We start from the raw sequence: 15,500 nt of genomic DNA on the forward strand, positions 1-15,500 counted from the left end.
TTCGCTTCGCCGTCGTGCCGTCAATGGGGCTCGGTGTATGCGGCTCGCTCTGCCAAGGTTGATTTGTCCCTTGGGGAGGAGTGCGGTACATTTAGGAAACCTAACGGGCGGCTACAACCCCGGGGAATCTTTGTAAAGGCTACGTAGTGAGACCCTGCCTACTCACCTTGGGAGTGTTCAAGGGTCCGTACAACCCGAGGCAGAAAGGGAATCACGGCTTGTGGGTAAAGTGCACAACCTCTGCAGAGTGTTTGAAAACTGATATATCAGCCGTGCTCGCGGTTATGAGCGGCCAAGGGAGCTCCAGTGATTAGGGGTATTTGATCAGAGATACTTTGGTACATGTGGCTATGAGATCGATGGTTTTGGTTATGACTATGGTGCAGGTAAGTGGTACTCTTTCCGTTTGGAAAGGAGTGCGTTTGGGTTAATAACGTGGGTTAAACCTAAAACTTGGCTTTCCCTACTAGTAATAATAATCTGACCAACTAAAAGCAACTGCTTGACTTATCCCCACATAAAGCTAGTCCACTACAGCCAAACAGGATACTTGCTGAGTATGTTGATGTGTACTCACCCTTGCTCTACACACCAAACCCCCCCCCATCCCCAGGTTGTCAGCATTGCAACCACTGCTCAGGCGAAGATGAAGCTGTGGAAGGAGACTTCCAGGAGTTCCAAGACTACGACGAGTTCTAGGCGTGGGTTAGCGGCAACCCCCAGTCGGCTGCCTGTGAAGGCCGCAGTTATCTACGTTTCTTTTCCGCACTTTGATTTATTGTAAGAACTATATGGACGTCTCAGACGTATGATGTAATTGACTATTATTTCCCTTTTAATACTATTTTGAGCACTGTGTGATGATGTCCATGTTATGTAACTGCTGTGTACGTGAATAACTGATCCTGGCACGTACATGGTTCGCATTTGGTTTGCCTTCTAAAACCAGGTGTGACAGAAGTAGATACCAATTTGAAAACAATTTTGAAATACTAAATGAGATACCAATTGATATCTTACTTTTACATACCAATTGAAAATTCACCAATGATACCAATTGAAAATTCACCAATGAAAATTTCATTTCGAGGCTAACTCAAATCCCAAATGAAATAAACATTTGTGATTTTTTTTGAAATGTTGGTGCGGTCCTTTTGCTTTGGGCTAATCCTTTCTCCCTCTTTGGCATTAATCGCCAAAAACGGAGAACTTGAGAGCCCTTTTGAAATTTTCTCCCAAATGGTAAAATGAATATGAGTGAAGGATTATACCAATTGATAGAGTTGTAGGAGTAACGACAAAGGGTAAATGATACCGTCAGAGTTGGAGTGGAAGCCTTGTCTTTGCCGAAAAACTCCATTTCCCTTTAAATCTAAGACTAATTATATAAATACACTTGAAAGCACATTAGTCTTAGCCTTGGCACAAGAAGAATAAGAAATATGCATTTGTATCAAATGAAAGAGACATGATCAAAGGTATATACATGAGCTATGTGTGCAATGTTTCAATCAAAATTTCGAGAATCAAGTATATTTAGCTCATTCCTAAGTGTGCTAAAGGTTTTCTCATCTAGTGGCTTGGTAAAGATATCGACTAATTAGTTGTGGGTGCTCACATAAGCAATTTCGATATCCCCCTTTTGTTGGTGATCTCTCGGAAAGTGATACCGGATGTCTATGTGTTTAGTGTGGCTGTGTTCAACGGGATTATCTGCCATGCGGATTGCACTCTCATTATCACATAGGATAGGGACTTTGCTCAATTTGTAGCCATAGTCCCTAAGGGTTTGCCTCATCCAAAGCAATTGTGCATAACAATGGCCTGCGGCAATGTACTCGGCTTCGGCTGTGGAAAGAGCTACAGAGTTTTGTATCTTTGAAGCCCATGACATCAGGGATCTTCCCAGAAATTGACAAGTCCCTGATGTGCTCTTTCTAATGCCCCAAGCTTCGCATTCATGGCAATTTGTGATTGCTCTAAGTGCCCAAGCTTTTCATTCATCATCTAAAGATCTCCATCAAGGCCCTCTTTATGCAACTTCACTTTTCATATGAAGTGTTGTATGATGCCCTTAGTGCAAGGAGAGTGTCTTGCATGATGTCCTCTTTCCTAGAACCTTTCATGATAGACACACAAGAGCAAAGAGAGAACAAGTGAAGGAGAACAAAAACTGAAAGTCGCCTAGAGGGGGGGTGAGGCAAAACCTGAAATTTATAAACTTAAGCACACACTAGGGCCGGGGTTAGCGTTAGAATTAAATTCAAGTCCAAAAGATTGTTTCTTTTGCTAAGAGTTGCTCAAAGGATTCAGATGACGTATGGGAGCCAACTCAAATTAATACTAGCAAGGAAACGTTAGAGAGAGGAAAGAGTGCAAACAAATCAAGCGAGTAGACACGATGATTTTTTTACCGAGGTTCGGTTCCAAAGAACCTAATCCCCATTGAGGAGGCCACAAAGGCCAGGTCTATTTCAACCCTTTCCCTCTCTCTCAAACGGTCACTTAGACCGAGTGAGACTTCCCTTAATCACACGGGTCACTTAGAACCCGCAAGGACCACCACACACTTGGTGCCTCTTGCTTAGCTTTACAAATCACTTGAGAAAAGAAATGAGAAAGGAAGAAGGCAATCCAAGCGACAAGAGCAACAAAAGAACACAAAACACCCTCTCTCAAGTCGCTAATGGAATTGAGTTGATTTGGAGGCTTGGAGAAGATTTGATCTATTGAATGTGTCTAGGAGTGAAGTCTTTTGCTCTTGCAATAAGTGAGATGTTCAGAATGCTTGGGTGCCAATGAATGTGGTGGTTGGGGGGTATTTATAGCCCCCAACCACTTTGTAGCCGTTGGCAAGGGCTGCTGGCGATGGGCGCACCAGACAATCCGGTGCGCCACCGGACATCCACTGTGCACTGTCCAGTGCGCGCCACGTCAGCGCAACCGTTAGGGTTCGGAGCAGTTGACCATTGGATACATTTGTCTTCTAGCTGCACCGGACAGTCCGGTGCCACACCGGACAATCCGGTGCCATCTGACTTCTGCGCTCTGACTTCTGTTGAGGCTCTGTTCACCGCAGAGCGCTTTTGCAGTCGACCGTTGGCGTCAGTTAGTCGTTACTCCGCTGCCCACCGAACAGTCCGGTGGCACACCGAACAGTCCGATGAATTATAGCGGAGGATGCCCTGGAATTCTCGAGAGTGGCTGGTTTAGAGGTTGGCGGGCCTGGCGCACCGGACAGTGTCCGTTGGCCAAAAATCAGCACACTCAAGTCTTTTTTGCTCCAGATAAATTGTGTCCTCTAACTGAATACTTTCCTGGTTTGTGTTGATCCTTATGCACCTGAGATAAATCACATCTAGCCAAACTAGTTAGTCCATATGGTTTGTGTTGGTCGTCAACCACCAAAATCAATTTATAGGAAAAGGTTAACCATATTTCCCTTTAAAAAACCATATACTATTATTGTATGGCTACTACAAATTTCTCCCTCTAAACCTGATAGACAAGTTCTTACTAGTTCTTACCTTTCTTAATAGGAGGGACCAACAACCATAAGTCAAGCACCTGAAAAGAAGTGTATTGGTGTCGCAACAACAACATCTAGAAAGTTATAGTAGAATATGTGGTGTTGTAGATGGGCTCAAAATAATGTAGAAGGAGATACTAGTAACATATTAGTCAAAAACATGTTGAATAATCGTTCAACAACGGCACCGTGTTGGTCCTAGCCTATACCATGCTAGAGATGCGAGCCTAGAGATAAAGGAAATCACAAGGCATCCACCAAAGACAAAGTGGAGATATAATGATCATACATGTCCCTTTTTAATCTTTTTATTTTTTAGGGTGACTTAAAAATTATTATAGGAACACAAGAAGCCTAATTACGAACTCATCACACACACTTTTTTGAAGAGCAGTGGTATAAAGGAAATTAAAAGGTGTTGGTCACCTATAAAGATTCATGTGGAGAGCTAAAATAGGGCAACACAATTAAAGTAACATAACCTTCTTTCTTTTTCTTTCTACCCATTCAGGACAAAGGGATAGATTAAAGGGAGAAGGTCACGATGGGCATGGGTATGAAAACAAGATGAAGCGCTAGGGTATGAAAATGTATAAGTTATACGACAATAGCTTCATCCTTTTTTATTATCCCTTGGTTAAATATGATTACAAGAGTATCTCTGTAATGACCAGGGGAGTTTCTAAGAAGCATACACTTTGTAGCTTCGGACATCGAGCAAACCAAGAGTGAATATGATATGCAACAATAAACAGTTCCTCTGGCTGCATGGGTACTGTACAACTACTTATATGGATAGCACGACATACAACTTTGTATGAAATTACATTTACGTCCTCAAGCCATATACATATATATGACTTATAGAAATTATCGAGGGCGCTGTTGCCTTTGCCTTTTATAAACATTTTGAACATGTCGCTTGAACCCTCCTTCGTCTCCTTGTCATACGCTATCATATGCTTCAGGTACCACTGGGTGCCTTGGATAAGCGTTAATGTCGAAGGTATTACTCGCCTTCTTTAGCCTATATGGATGGATGTGACAAAGATCATTTTGCTTGCCTGGAACAAAGCACAAGACAACTAAGACTTATTAATTTGAGAACCTTCAGCAAAGGCACACCTCCAATAAAAGGTATTATCTATATACATAGAGTAAGTGAATATGTAAATCAGGTATTTGAGTTTAGATAGGCAACACTAGTATAACAGTCTAATACTGATGTGTTTACAAAGCTGACTTAGATTTACAAACTATTGGATTTTAGTTCCGGCTCCGAGAGCACGACACAAATATAAATTGAAACGATGTGAAAATTCGATTCGATGAACAAAGAGGATATATGGTGACACGTGAGTGTAACAAGACGTGACGAGAACTCAAAACTCTAAAGGGTTAAAATAAGACCCACAACTTGAAAAAAACAAAGTAATAAAAAACTCAACAAGCCCTAACTAAATCATACTAGTAACAAGCTCAAAAGGTCTGTGGGATTGTAGTATACCTAATCTACTATTGTTTTCGGCTTTTATAAATAATAGGAAAATAACAACGGACAACAGAAAATCTCTCACCCATCAACCTTTCTGTAATACCCATCGATGAGAACCCAAATAAGGTTATTGTCTGCTATAAAAATGTTTGGTGAGTTTTCTGGTGTAAAAAGGCTAAAAGACTAATCTTAGACTAGAGGGAGGGTGAATAGGCTAAATCTGAATAACTATTTCAACTGGTGCGATCGGTTCAACCGCTATTTTGGCTGATTGAACCACTTTAAACCAGCCTAACTACAGAGAATAGATATTGTCGGTACCCTGAATCAGGGGTACCCCTTACTACAGTATGAAGACACGGTGCCCGTGCGGCGACCTCTAGCCGCGCGGAACAACACCCGACCTCACCACGTGGACGGCTCAAGGGGCGCCACGTGACCAGAAAAGATGATATATCCCAAGATGCAATCAGTTCGACCGGACCTCCACGAGGAAGCGCCAGACCCCTGTACGCACAACCCGAACCTCTGAATACGGTCCGGGACTCCCAAGTAGCGTGTCGGGTCCCTTGAATGGGGTCCGCATCCCTCCAAGTAAGGTCCGAGCCACCCATGACGAGGTCCTGGGACAGGGGATACCCTGGCCTAAACAAGGGTCCAGTACTGACACGTGTCCTAACTCTATCTTGTGCACTTGCGCTCCCCGCTCAAGCGGAGACCCGATGCTGCCACATGGCTTGTTGCCCGTGATGTAAGCCAGCGGGCGGAGCTTGACGCAAGGCCTCTGGGCTGCGCAGTCTCTGCATTTATTACGGAGAGGACGCGTCGCCTGTCCACCCTGCTGACAGGAGATGTGCCCCTTAGCATTTAATGTGACCTATCCACTCCGCTGGCAGGCGGCGCCAGGGCCATCCTACAGTCAGCGTGCCTGTCCAGTCCATTGTCAAACAGTGCGCCCGTGTTGCGGGGTGCACTGTGTCCATCATACCTTATAAGAGAAGCTTCCCCTGCACGCCTATACTACACAGATCTCGAATGTCAGGACGCAAGAAGATTGCTCTAGCAGCATTAGTAGCTCCTAGTACTACATCTGTTATGTTCCTGGGCTCACATGTCGGGGCACAGTACTCTTGTACATGCCCCCCTTAGCTATAAAATGGGAGGTATGCAACGTTACAACACAAGCTCACTTAGACCAAACTTGGAGACTCTCAGCTCTCAAGCTTCCACAGCAATCCAATACACAGTGGAGTAGGGTATTACGCTCCGGCGGCCCGAACCACTCTAAATCCTCGCATGTTCATGTGCTCGGTGATCGCTTAGCAAGACAGACAAAACGCTTAAGCCCCTTCCTCATCTTAGGATTTAGAGCGGGTGCACTCCGCCACCTGGCCGGAGAATTCCCTCTCTGACATTTGGTGCGCCAGGTAGGGGGCCTAGGCATTAGGTTTTTGCTTGTTTGCTCACTCAGCATGATGGTGCAAATCGTGGAGCACCGCGTCGAGACTTCAATAGATTTTCGGGTGGAGGAAGAAGCTATTTCTTCCATGCCGCAGGTTCCCAACCGCCCAGAACCGGGCACTGCTGCTGTGCACATTGCACGGCAGCATACAACCGCGCAGAGATCCCGGACTCTGTCCAGGGCGGCTTCGGGAGCATTATCAGCAGCCAAGAAGTTGCTGCGTCACCCTCCAAGCTCCACGGCCTCACTGGGGGCCATGTACCAGTGGTGGGACGACGTCGACCGACTGCTCGTCATGGCACATTCTACCTCGACCAGGTCGAGGCCACGATCATCTCGGCGCCAACATGAGGCATCGGCGTCTGTGCGCTCACCCTCAGTGAGGGGCACACAGACCAACGACCTCCGGGCAGAACTCAACCTCAGGCGTGCAGGAGAGGACGCCCGGGTCTCTTTAGAGAGGGCGCGCGAGCGCCGCCAAAACATCGAGGGTCGCAACCTCGATCAAGACTTCGCTACGGTAGCACCGCAGGCCCCAATGGGCACCCAGTCCCAAGCGGGTGTCCTCTTGGCCGGCATAGGCTGCGTCGCTCTCGCAGATCATCTCCGCGCGACGTCATGACCATCCAAGTTTCGGCCACACCTGCCGGAAAAGTACGACGGTACATCAAACCCGTCGGAGTTCCTGCAGGTGTACGTCACCGCTATCACAGCAGCAGGTGGAAACACCGCTATGATGGTGACATATTTTCATGTCGCCTTGTCTGGACCTGCCCGGACTTGGCTCATGAACCTCGCCCCAGGGTCAATCTACTCCTGGGAAGAGCTCTGCGCGCAGTTCGTTGCGAACTTCGCCAGCACTTACCAGCAACACGGTGTGGAGGCCCACCTCCACGCAGTAAGGCAGGTTCCCGGGGAGACTCTCCGGACGTTCATCTCCCGCTTCACCAAGGTGCGAGGTACTATACCTCGCATTTCAGATGCTTCCATCATCACGGCCTTCCGCTAGGGAGTACGTGATGAAAAAATGTTGGAGAAGTTGGCCATGCATGACGTGGAGACTGTCTCCACACTCTTCGCTCTGGCCGACAAATGCGCCAGAGCCGCCGAGGGCCGTGCATGGCACTCGGCCCCACAAACCGGGGCTGCCCAGTCGGGTGGCTCGGGTGCCGTCCCCCGGGACGGTAAGAAGAAAAATAAGAAGGACCGCGACCACCAGAAGCCGCGGTCCACCGCTCTAGTCGTTGCAGCCGCGACCGGGGGCCGGGGCGACTGCAACAAACATCGACGGCCGCAGAGGGGTAATAGCGGCTCATGCCCTGTGCACCCCACAGTCGCCATAGCGCCACGGAGTGTCGTGAGATCATTGACCTCGCAAAACGCATCAGCGAGCGGCGCGAGCAGTCTTCCAAGGACGGCTCCCCACCTCGTCGCCGACCTGGCAAAGAAAAGGTCGACGACGGCGAGGTGGCCGCGGCTGAACGGGGGGGGGGGGGGGGTATCACTGTATCAGTCACCTGAGGGGGACCTGAAGGATGTCTTCGCCGGAGACTCCTACTCCGGTGGCGACAACTAGATGGACCCCCGGAGGGACCCCGTACTCCCCGGTCTACGGGGTCGAAGCCTGCCTTCCCCCGGAAACCCTTCTGGACTCCCCACGGTCTAGGCTTCTGACGAGTCCATGCAAAAATGGCTACAGGACGAGGACGAGGACTCCCTCATCAAACGTAGATGGGAACCCAGAGTCGGGACCTAGTCCTACGACAAGTACAAAACCAAGAAGGGCTCCGCAACTCTCCCCCAGCTAGGAAGGACCCTTCAAGGTGACGGGAATACACCGACCCGGGGGTGACTATCTTGCTATGACTGAAGGAGTACCTCTTCCTGACCACTAGAGCATCTCTGTAAGTTCTATCCATAGGAGCAAATCTGAGGGGTCAAATTTTTCTCCCTTTTGTAACTAGGTAACGCATACGTGTACGCCAACCCGGTGAGGTCCGACCTCATAAGCCCAGCCTGTTGGTCTGCACCCATGCATGACAAGTTATAAAGAAAAGATTTACCCCCTCAGATGTGCCTCTATGATAGTTTTATCCTACTGCTCCATGGTCTTACCTTGCAGTTTTTCGGATGTTATTTTATCTAACCCACCCAAACAGTTCCCATTCCATCAGACATAATGACATCCGAATTGAACAGCCAGGCTTGCATTTTAGGACCTCTCTGCGAAAGCAGGAGGGCCCGACAACCTGGGGGCCAGTTCTAAAGAACAGGAGCCCGTTCCATGGGGTGGCCCGGAGCCTGTGTGGCCGCTTAGCCTGGTCTCGTACCCGAAAGCCTGCACACTCCACCACTCCATGACGGGTACCCTAGTATTTGGAGCTATAAGTCCTGTGGGTCCGGCAACCTGGGGTCCGGAACTAGAGAATGGACACTTGTCTCCTGGGGTGGTCTGGAGCCCGTGTAGCCGCTCAGCCTGGTTTCGTACCGTGGGCCTGCACGCTCCACCACTCTGCGACGGGTGTCCTAGTACCTAGAACCACCATCCAGGGGGTCCAGACGCACAACTTGGCCTCCCAGACTAGACCCTGTAGGTCCCGAGCATGTATCAAAGGATGGCTGGTGTCAGATGGCGGGTCCTGAGGGTGTACTACTAATGCTGCCTAGCCGAAGCTATGTGCAGGCCCAGGTCCCAGTCGAGGCTACCTCCTGGGGGCCATTGCCAACTCTTTCTTAGGTATGCTGGTCTGCAGCCTTGACAAATCGAGCCTACATCCCAGGGGGGCCAGGTACCAAGGAGGAGTCGGTTACACCACACACAACAGGGACAAGTGGTACACAAATAAGTGCTAATACTGCTTGATAAATAATACTCAAAAGTACCTTACAAAAAGCAAAAGTATTACATCCGCTTTCAAGCGGAGTCCTAGCTCCACCTCTACTCTGCAGGAATGGACTACTCTGCACCAGCAGGGTCGCGTTGGAAGCTAGCTCCGGACGGCTCACCAGCGGAGGCAACCACCTCTGCACCGGGCAGCCCCACCAGGGGCGGCGACCACCTCTGCGTCGGGTAGCCTCCCTAGCGATGGCGACCACCTCAACGTGCACGCCATGGCGAAGAGGGCCTCGCCGCCGTCCTCCTACGAGGGTGAGGACAAGACCATCCAAGCCATGGAGTTGGGAGCATGGCGGAAGGCGGTGCTTGCGGTCTGGCCGGGACCGCGTAGCCGAAGTTCGCCTCCTTCACAAGGCTGGTGATCATCCTTTTCCTCCGAATGCTAGAGGAAGAGGCGGGCCACCAGCCCATGTGGGAGGCGAAGCCGCGGCTCAGCTCGCTCTCCACCACCGCGAGGCTGATGAACATCCTTGAAGCCAAGCACCGGTGGAAGAGTGTCACTCCCACAAGGCCACGCACCTCTAGCAGAGGAAAGACAAGACCGGTAGCACCAGCCCACTAGGGAGGACAAAAGGCACGAACTCTCTAGCAGCAAGTTCATCGGGGTGGATGACACCGGCGCAAATCCTTCCACCGAGCACCGGTGCATTCCATCCAAGTAGGCGGTATACCATTTTGAGCACTCACTCAGTCTAGGCGTGCTCGGGATGAAGTCACAAGGCCATGGCAAACTACGACAACGTGAAGCAGAGACCTTGAAGGCAAAAGGGCGTAGAGAGCTCGGAGGCGAAAGGACGCCGTGAGTGGGAGAGAAGCAAGGCATGGCTGCTACTCGAGGGATGAACCCCTCTTTAAAGGCAGACTCCCCTGCTCCCGCCTCGAAGCGCCGCGAGAAGCCTCCCCCGATGCACACCGGGGTATCCATCCCATGACACGGGGGCCCGGTCCCACAAGTCATACAGCTGGCGCGATGGCCTTCGAGTGCGAAGAAGGCGAACCGCCGCACAAGGAGCGTGCTACCGCCCGCGGTAGTGCGCCCCCTTCATCTTCACTGCGACTAACGGTCAAGAAGGCGAACCACCGCACAGGGAGCATGCTACCACCCCATGGTAGTGCGCCCCCTCGGCTTCGTCGCAACCAGACGTCCAACCTCTAGCATGGGGGCCCAGGCCCACATGTCATGCACCTGGTGCGCCGGTTTTTGTGTGCGGAGAAGGCGAACCGACGCGTGAAGAGCGCATCACCACCTGCGGTAGTGCGCCTCTTCTCCCCCGCCAATACCGACAGCCCAGTCTCTGGCACGGGGGCCCGGGCTCACGAGTCACCCTCCTTGGGCGCCGGTTCCTGAGTACAGAGAAGTCGAACTGCCGCTCACGCCAGTACCACGCCTCCTCGGGCCCGCTGCAGAAGACGAAGAAGTTAAATTTTCAAAACCAATGCAGCGACTCAAGACACCCCGCGCATGGCCCAACAAAGCCATTAAGTGCGGAGGTCACGAGTCAGTCAGCCGTGGGGATAGGCGTGGCAGTCGGCGTGACCAAGGGCGGACCGACAGTAATTACACCAACGGGCGCGCAGAAGCAGCGAGCCAATCAAACTTTGGCCCCACCTGGAGGCTCGTATCCTCCCCTAAGGCGGGCTCGGGGGCCACTGTTGGTACCCTGAATCAGGGGTACCCCTTACTACAGTGTGAAGACACGGTGCCCGTGCGGCGATCTCTAGCCGCGCGGAACAACACCCGACCTCACCACGTGGACGGCTCAAGGGGCGCCACGTGACTAGAAAATATGATATATCCCAAGATGCAATCAGTTGGACCGGACCTCCACGAGGAAGCGTCGGACCCCTGTACGCACAACGCGGACCCCCGAATACGGTCCGGGACTCCCAAGTAGCGTGTCGGGTCCCTTGAATGGGGTCCGGATCCCTCCAAGTAAGGTTCGGGCCACCCATGACGAGGTCCCGGGACAGGGGATACCCTGGCCTAAACAAGGGTCTGGTACTGACACGTGTCCTGACTCTATCTTGTGCACTTGCGCTCCCCGCTCAGGCGGAGACCCGATGCTGCCACATGGCTTGTTGCCCGGGACGTAAGCCAGCGGGCGGAGCCTGACGCAAGGCCTCTGGGCCGCGCAATCTCTGCATTTATTGCGGAGAGGACGCGCCGCCTGTCCACCCTGCTGACAGGCGATGTGCCCCCTTAGCATTTAATGCGACCTATCCACTCCGCTGGCAGGAGGCGCTAGGGCCATCCTACAGTCAGCGTGCCTGTCCAGTCCATTATCAAACAGTGCGCCCGTGCTGCGGGGTGCACTGTGTCCATCATCCCTTATACGAGAAGCTTCCCCTGCACGCCGATACTACGCAGACTCTCAGCTCTCAAGCTTCCACAGCAATCCAACACACAGTGGAGTAGAGTATTACGCTCCGGCGGCCCGAACCACTCTAAATCCTCGCGTGTTCATGTGCTCGGTGATCGCTTAGCAAGACATGCAAAACGCTTAAGTCTCTTCCTTGGTTAAATATGATTACAAGAGTATCTCTGTAATGACCAGGGGAGTTTCTAAGAAGCATACACTTTGTAGCTTCGGACGTCGAGCGATCCAAGAGTGAATATGATATGCAACAGTAAACAGTTCCTCTGGATGCATGGGTACTGTACAACTACTTATATGGATAGCACAACATACAACTTTGTACGAAATTACATTTACGTCCTCAAATCATATACATATGACCTATAGAAATTATCGAGGGCGCTATTGCCTTTGCCTCTTAGAAACATTTTGAACATGTCGCTTGAACCCTCCTTCGTCTCCTTGTCATACGCTATCGTATGCTTCAGGTACCACTGGGTGCCTTGGCTAAGCGTTAATGTCGAAGGTATTACTCGCCTTCTTTAGCCTATATGGATGGATGTGACAAAGATCATTTTGCTTACATGGAACAAAGCACAAGACAACTAAGACTTATTAATTTGAGAACCTTCAGCAAAGGCACACCTCCAATAAAAGGTATTCTCTATATACATAGTAAGTGAATATGTAAATCAGGTATTTGAGTTTAGATAGGCAACACTAGTATAACAGTCTAATACTGATGTGTTTACATAGCTGACTTAGATTTACAAACTATTGGATTTTAGTTCCGACTTCGAGAGCACGACACAAAATTAAATTGAAACAATGTGAAATTCGGTTCGATGAACAAAGAGGATATATGGTGACACGTGACTGTAACAAGACATGGCGAGAACTCAAAACTCTAAAGGGTTAAACTAAGACCCACGACTTGACAAAAAAACAAAGTAATAAAAAACTCAACAAGCCCTAACTAGATAATACTAGTAACAAGCTCAAAAGGTCCATGGGATTGCAGTATACCTAATCTACTATTGTTTTCGGCTTTTATATAACAACGAACAACAGAAATATCTCTCACCCATCAACCTTTCTCTAATACCCATCAATGAGAACCCAAATAAGGTTATTGTCTGCTATACAAATGTTTGGTGAGTTTTCTAATGTAAAAAGGCTGAAAGACTGAACTTAGTTTAGAGAGAGGTGAATAGACTAAATCTGAAATGTTCACCATAAACATCGAAATAATGTCAAATAAATATTTCAACTGGTGCAACCGGTTCAACCGCTATTAAGGCCGGTTGAACAACTCTAAACCCGCCTAACTGTGAGAATAGATATAGGCTAGAAACAACACACAAATACAATGAGAGATTCTTTTAAGATTGGTTGGTTGCGTGCTTCTCGGCAACCGGCTTCTGTCCATGCGTTGACTGACCTCTAATTTATGTTTGGATGTCTGTATGTGCATGGGCACACTTGCATGTGCGGGTGTGCAGCTAAAGCCAAATCGAGCCATTTTTGTTGCATGCGTGGAGAAGCAGAGAAACCACGTTTGCGGTAGGCCAGGCTTGGTCGAGCCATGCGCCTGTCGCTCATGCAACCAATCATGCCCGTAAGTGTAGAAGGAGAGAAATACGAACGGAAGACAAGTGCACACCCAACGCCAGTGATAAATGGTAGTCGGCTGACGGCAACGGGATCGCCGGGTGCTGAAGCAAAGCGCATCTTTTCGAAGCACGGTGCAGGCAACGTGCCCCGTGAGGCCGTGAACGGCAACGCAAATACAGAATGGAACTGGAAGTGGAAGGGTAAAGAAATAGTAGTAGTGCGCACTCGAGCACATTGGTCGTTGGTCCACACGAAATCGTTTACAGGTAAGTGGCGCTGAGCAAATGTGAGTCCGTGTGACCAAGAGATCCTCCTGTAGAGATTGTGCCGCATATCTGTTCGCCATGATTTTTAGTCTGATTGGATTCGAAGCGTTCGCAAGACGCTCGATTCTTGTTTGATAAAACTCGTTCCGTCCGTTCGTGTTCGATAAAAGATGCAACTTTATTATACGTAGATAAATCCGAAATACTCTAGCTGTCGCGAGCACCAAACGTAAAACGGCAGTGCAAAACCCTGCTCTGCTCTGCTCTGAATCTGATATATATGTAGGAGCTGGGAGTGCACTGGAGTCTAGAGCAGGACATCCATTCCAGCCCACCCACACCACACACGGGTGGCGACCACAGACCGCTCTTCTTGTTTGTAATAACAGCATCTCCCGTTGGTCATCGGATCGCATCGCACAGCGACCAACCAAGACGACAGAACACCTCCCGCTCTCCAAGAACACGCCGGGCCGGGCGTCACAGAGCGCGCGCGCGCGGCGCGACGACGCCATTCGCCAGACGAACCCCGGCCCCCACCGGCCTCTCTCTTCGCCTTCACTCAGGTACGGTACTGTATGTCATACGAGACGACACGAGGCGAGGCGGAGCGGGGTGAGGGAGCGGGGGCCGTTCAGGCCCGGGCGTAGGTGGGGGCGAGGTGCGCGGCGCGGAGGTCGGCGGGGTCGGCGGCGGCGGCGGCCCAGTTGGAGGGGCGGTAGTGGCCCGTGACGGGGTCCGGCACCCACGAGACCTCGGCGGCGGCGGTGCGGCGCCCGGCCTCCTTGGCCTCGCCCGCGGCCGCGCTCTCCGCCGCCGCGCGCCGCATGGCCCCGGACGCCGCCGACGCCGCGTAGCCCCTGGCCCTGGGGGCCAGCGACGTCAGGGCGGCGCGGGCGGAGCAGCCGGAGAGAGCGAGAGCCATCGGACCTGTTCTGCTGCTTGGGCTTGGGCTTCGGCAGACGAAGGATCGGACGGCTTGGCTGGTGGCGCTCTGCTCTCTGCCTGCTGTGGTGGGTGGAGCTGTGGAGGAGACGAGCGGAGGCGGCGGGTTTTATAAAAGAGGCTGCGGCTAGGTCATGGCGGGCTGGCTGGCGGCTGGTGCGACTTGCGAACGGGCTTGCCGGGTTCCACGCCTTTTTTTTTCTTGGATCGCGACAGCCTCGGGGGGCCGTCAAAGCGGGGCGTTTCGCAGCGGCGGGTATCGGCGTTTCACGGGATCTAGGGACGACGTTTATGTGACTCTGGTGGGGTGGGCGTGAGTGGCTACTACAAGACCACATCTGCGAAGGCTGATCCGCCGGTGCACGCATGATCCGGAGTTTCCACTCAAAGTGGAGTACTAGTAGCATTTTGTTTCTTTCCCATCAGAAAAACGAAAAGGAACACCCCCCCCCCCCCCCCAGGTCGGCGCCGATCGCGCCGCCGTCTGCCCGAGTGCCAGTGCGCGCCGCGACTTGGCCTCGAGGCAGGAGTGCGCGTCACGTTCCAACGCGGCGACGTCGCCGATATTCCCGCCGCATCGCCTTTTTTCTGGCGCACAGGTTGTGCGCGTCGCTCTCGGACGCCCGCGGCCGGCCCGCGCGGCGAACCTCGCGCGCCTCGGCTTTCCAACGGAAGTGGGCGTAAAAATAATGCTGCCAGCGCCAGGCCAGCAGGCGGGCCTCCCGCCCGGACATGCTGGGCCCGGCCCCGCGGATCAGCCGGGCTCCGCCGAAAGGCCAAAGCCCCGTTCCCGTTGGGCGTTGCTGTTGCCCCTTGGCGCGCCGGGAAGGCGCGCCGACTGGTGGAGGCGGCCGACGGGCGCGCAAAGGCATCAGCTTGCCAGGTCGTATCTGGCTCGGTCGGCCGCCGCGCCGGCGGCGTCACCCGCAGGGACGG

At 51.6% G+C, this 15,500-nt stretch overlaps 2 protein-coding genes across 2 annotated transcripts; both read right to left on the reverse strand.

Annotated features, from left to right (window-relative positions):
- Positions 1-11,986: 11,986 nt before the first annotated feature.
- Positions 11,987-14,157, reverse strand: LOC103634691 (uncharacterized). Its single transcript, XM_008657284.2, has one exon. It carries the CDS (start codon positions 14,132-14,134, stop codon positions 13,064-13,066), a length of 1,071 nt encoding a protein of 356 aa, XP_008655506.1. The 5' UTR covers positions 14,135-14,157; the 3' UTR covers positions 11,987-13,063.
- LOC103634690 (protein SENESCENCE-ASSOCIATED GENE 21, mitochondrial) lies at positions 13,779-15,008 on the reverse strand. The gene has a single exon (XM_008657283.4). The coding sequence runs from the start codon at positions 14,542-14,544 to the stop codon at positions 14,254-14,256; it is 291 nt and encodes a 96-aa protein (XP_008655505.1). The 5' UTR covers positions 14,545-15,008; the 3' UTR covers positions 13,779-14,253.
- Positions 15,009-15,500: the final 492 nt, after the last annotated feature.

The sequence above is a fragment of the Zea mays genome, chromosome 8, assembly GCF_902167145.1.
Source record: "Zea mays cultivar B73 chromosome 8, Zm-B73-REFERENCE-NAM-5.0, whole genome shotgun sequence".
In the NCBI taxonomy this organism is placed as follows: domain Eukaryota; kingdom Viridiplantae; phylum Streptophyta; class Magnoliopsida; order Poales; family Poaceae; genus Zea; species Zea mays.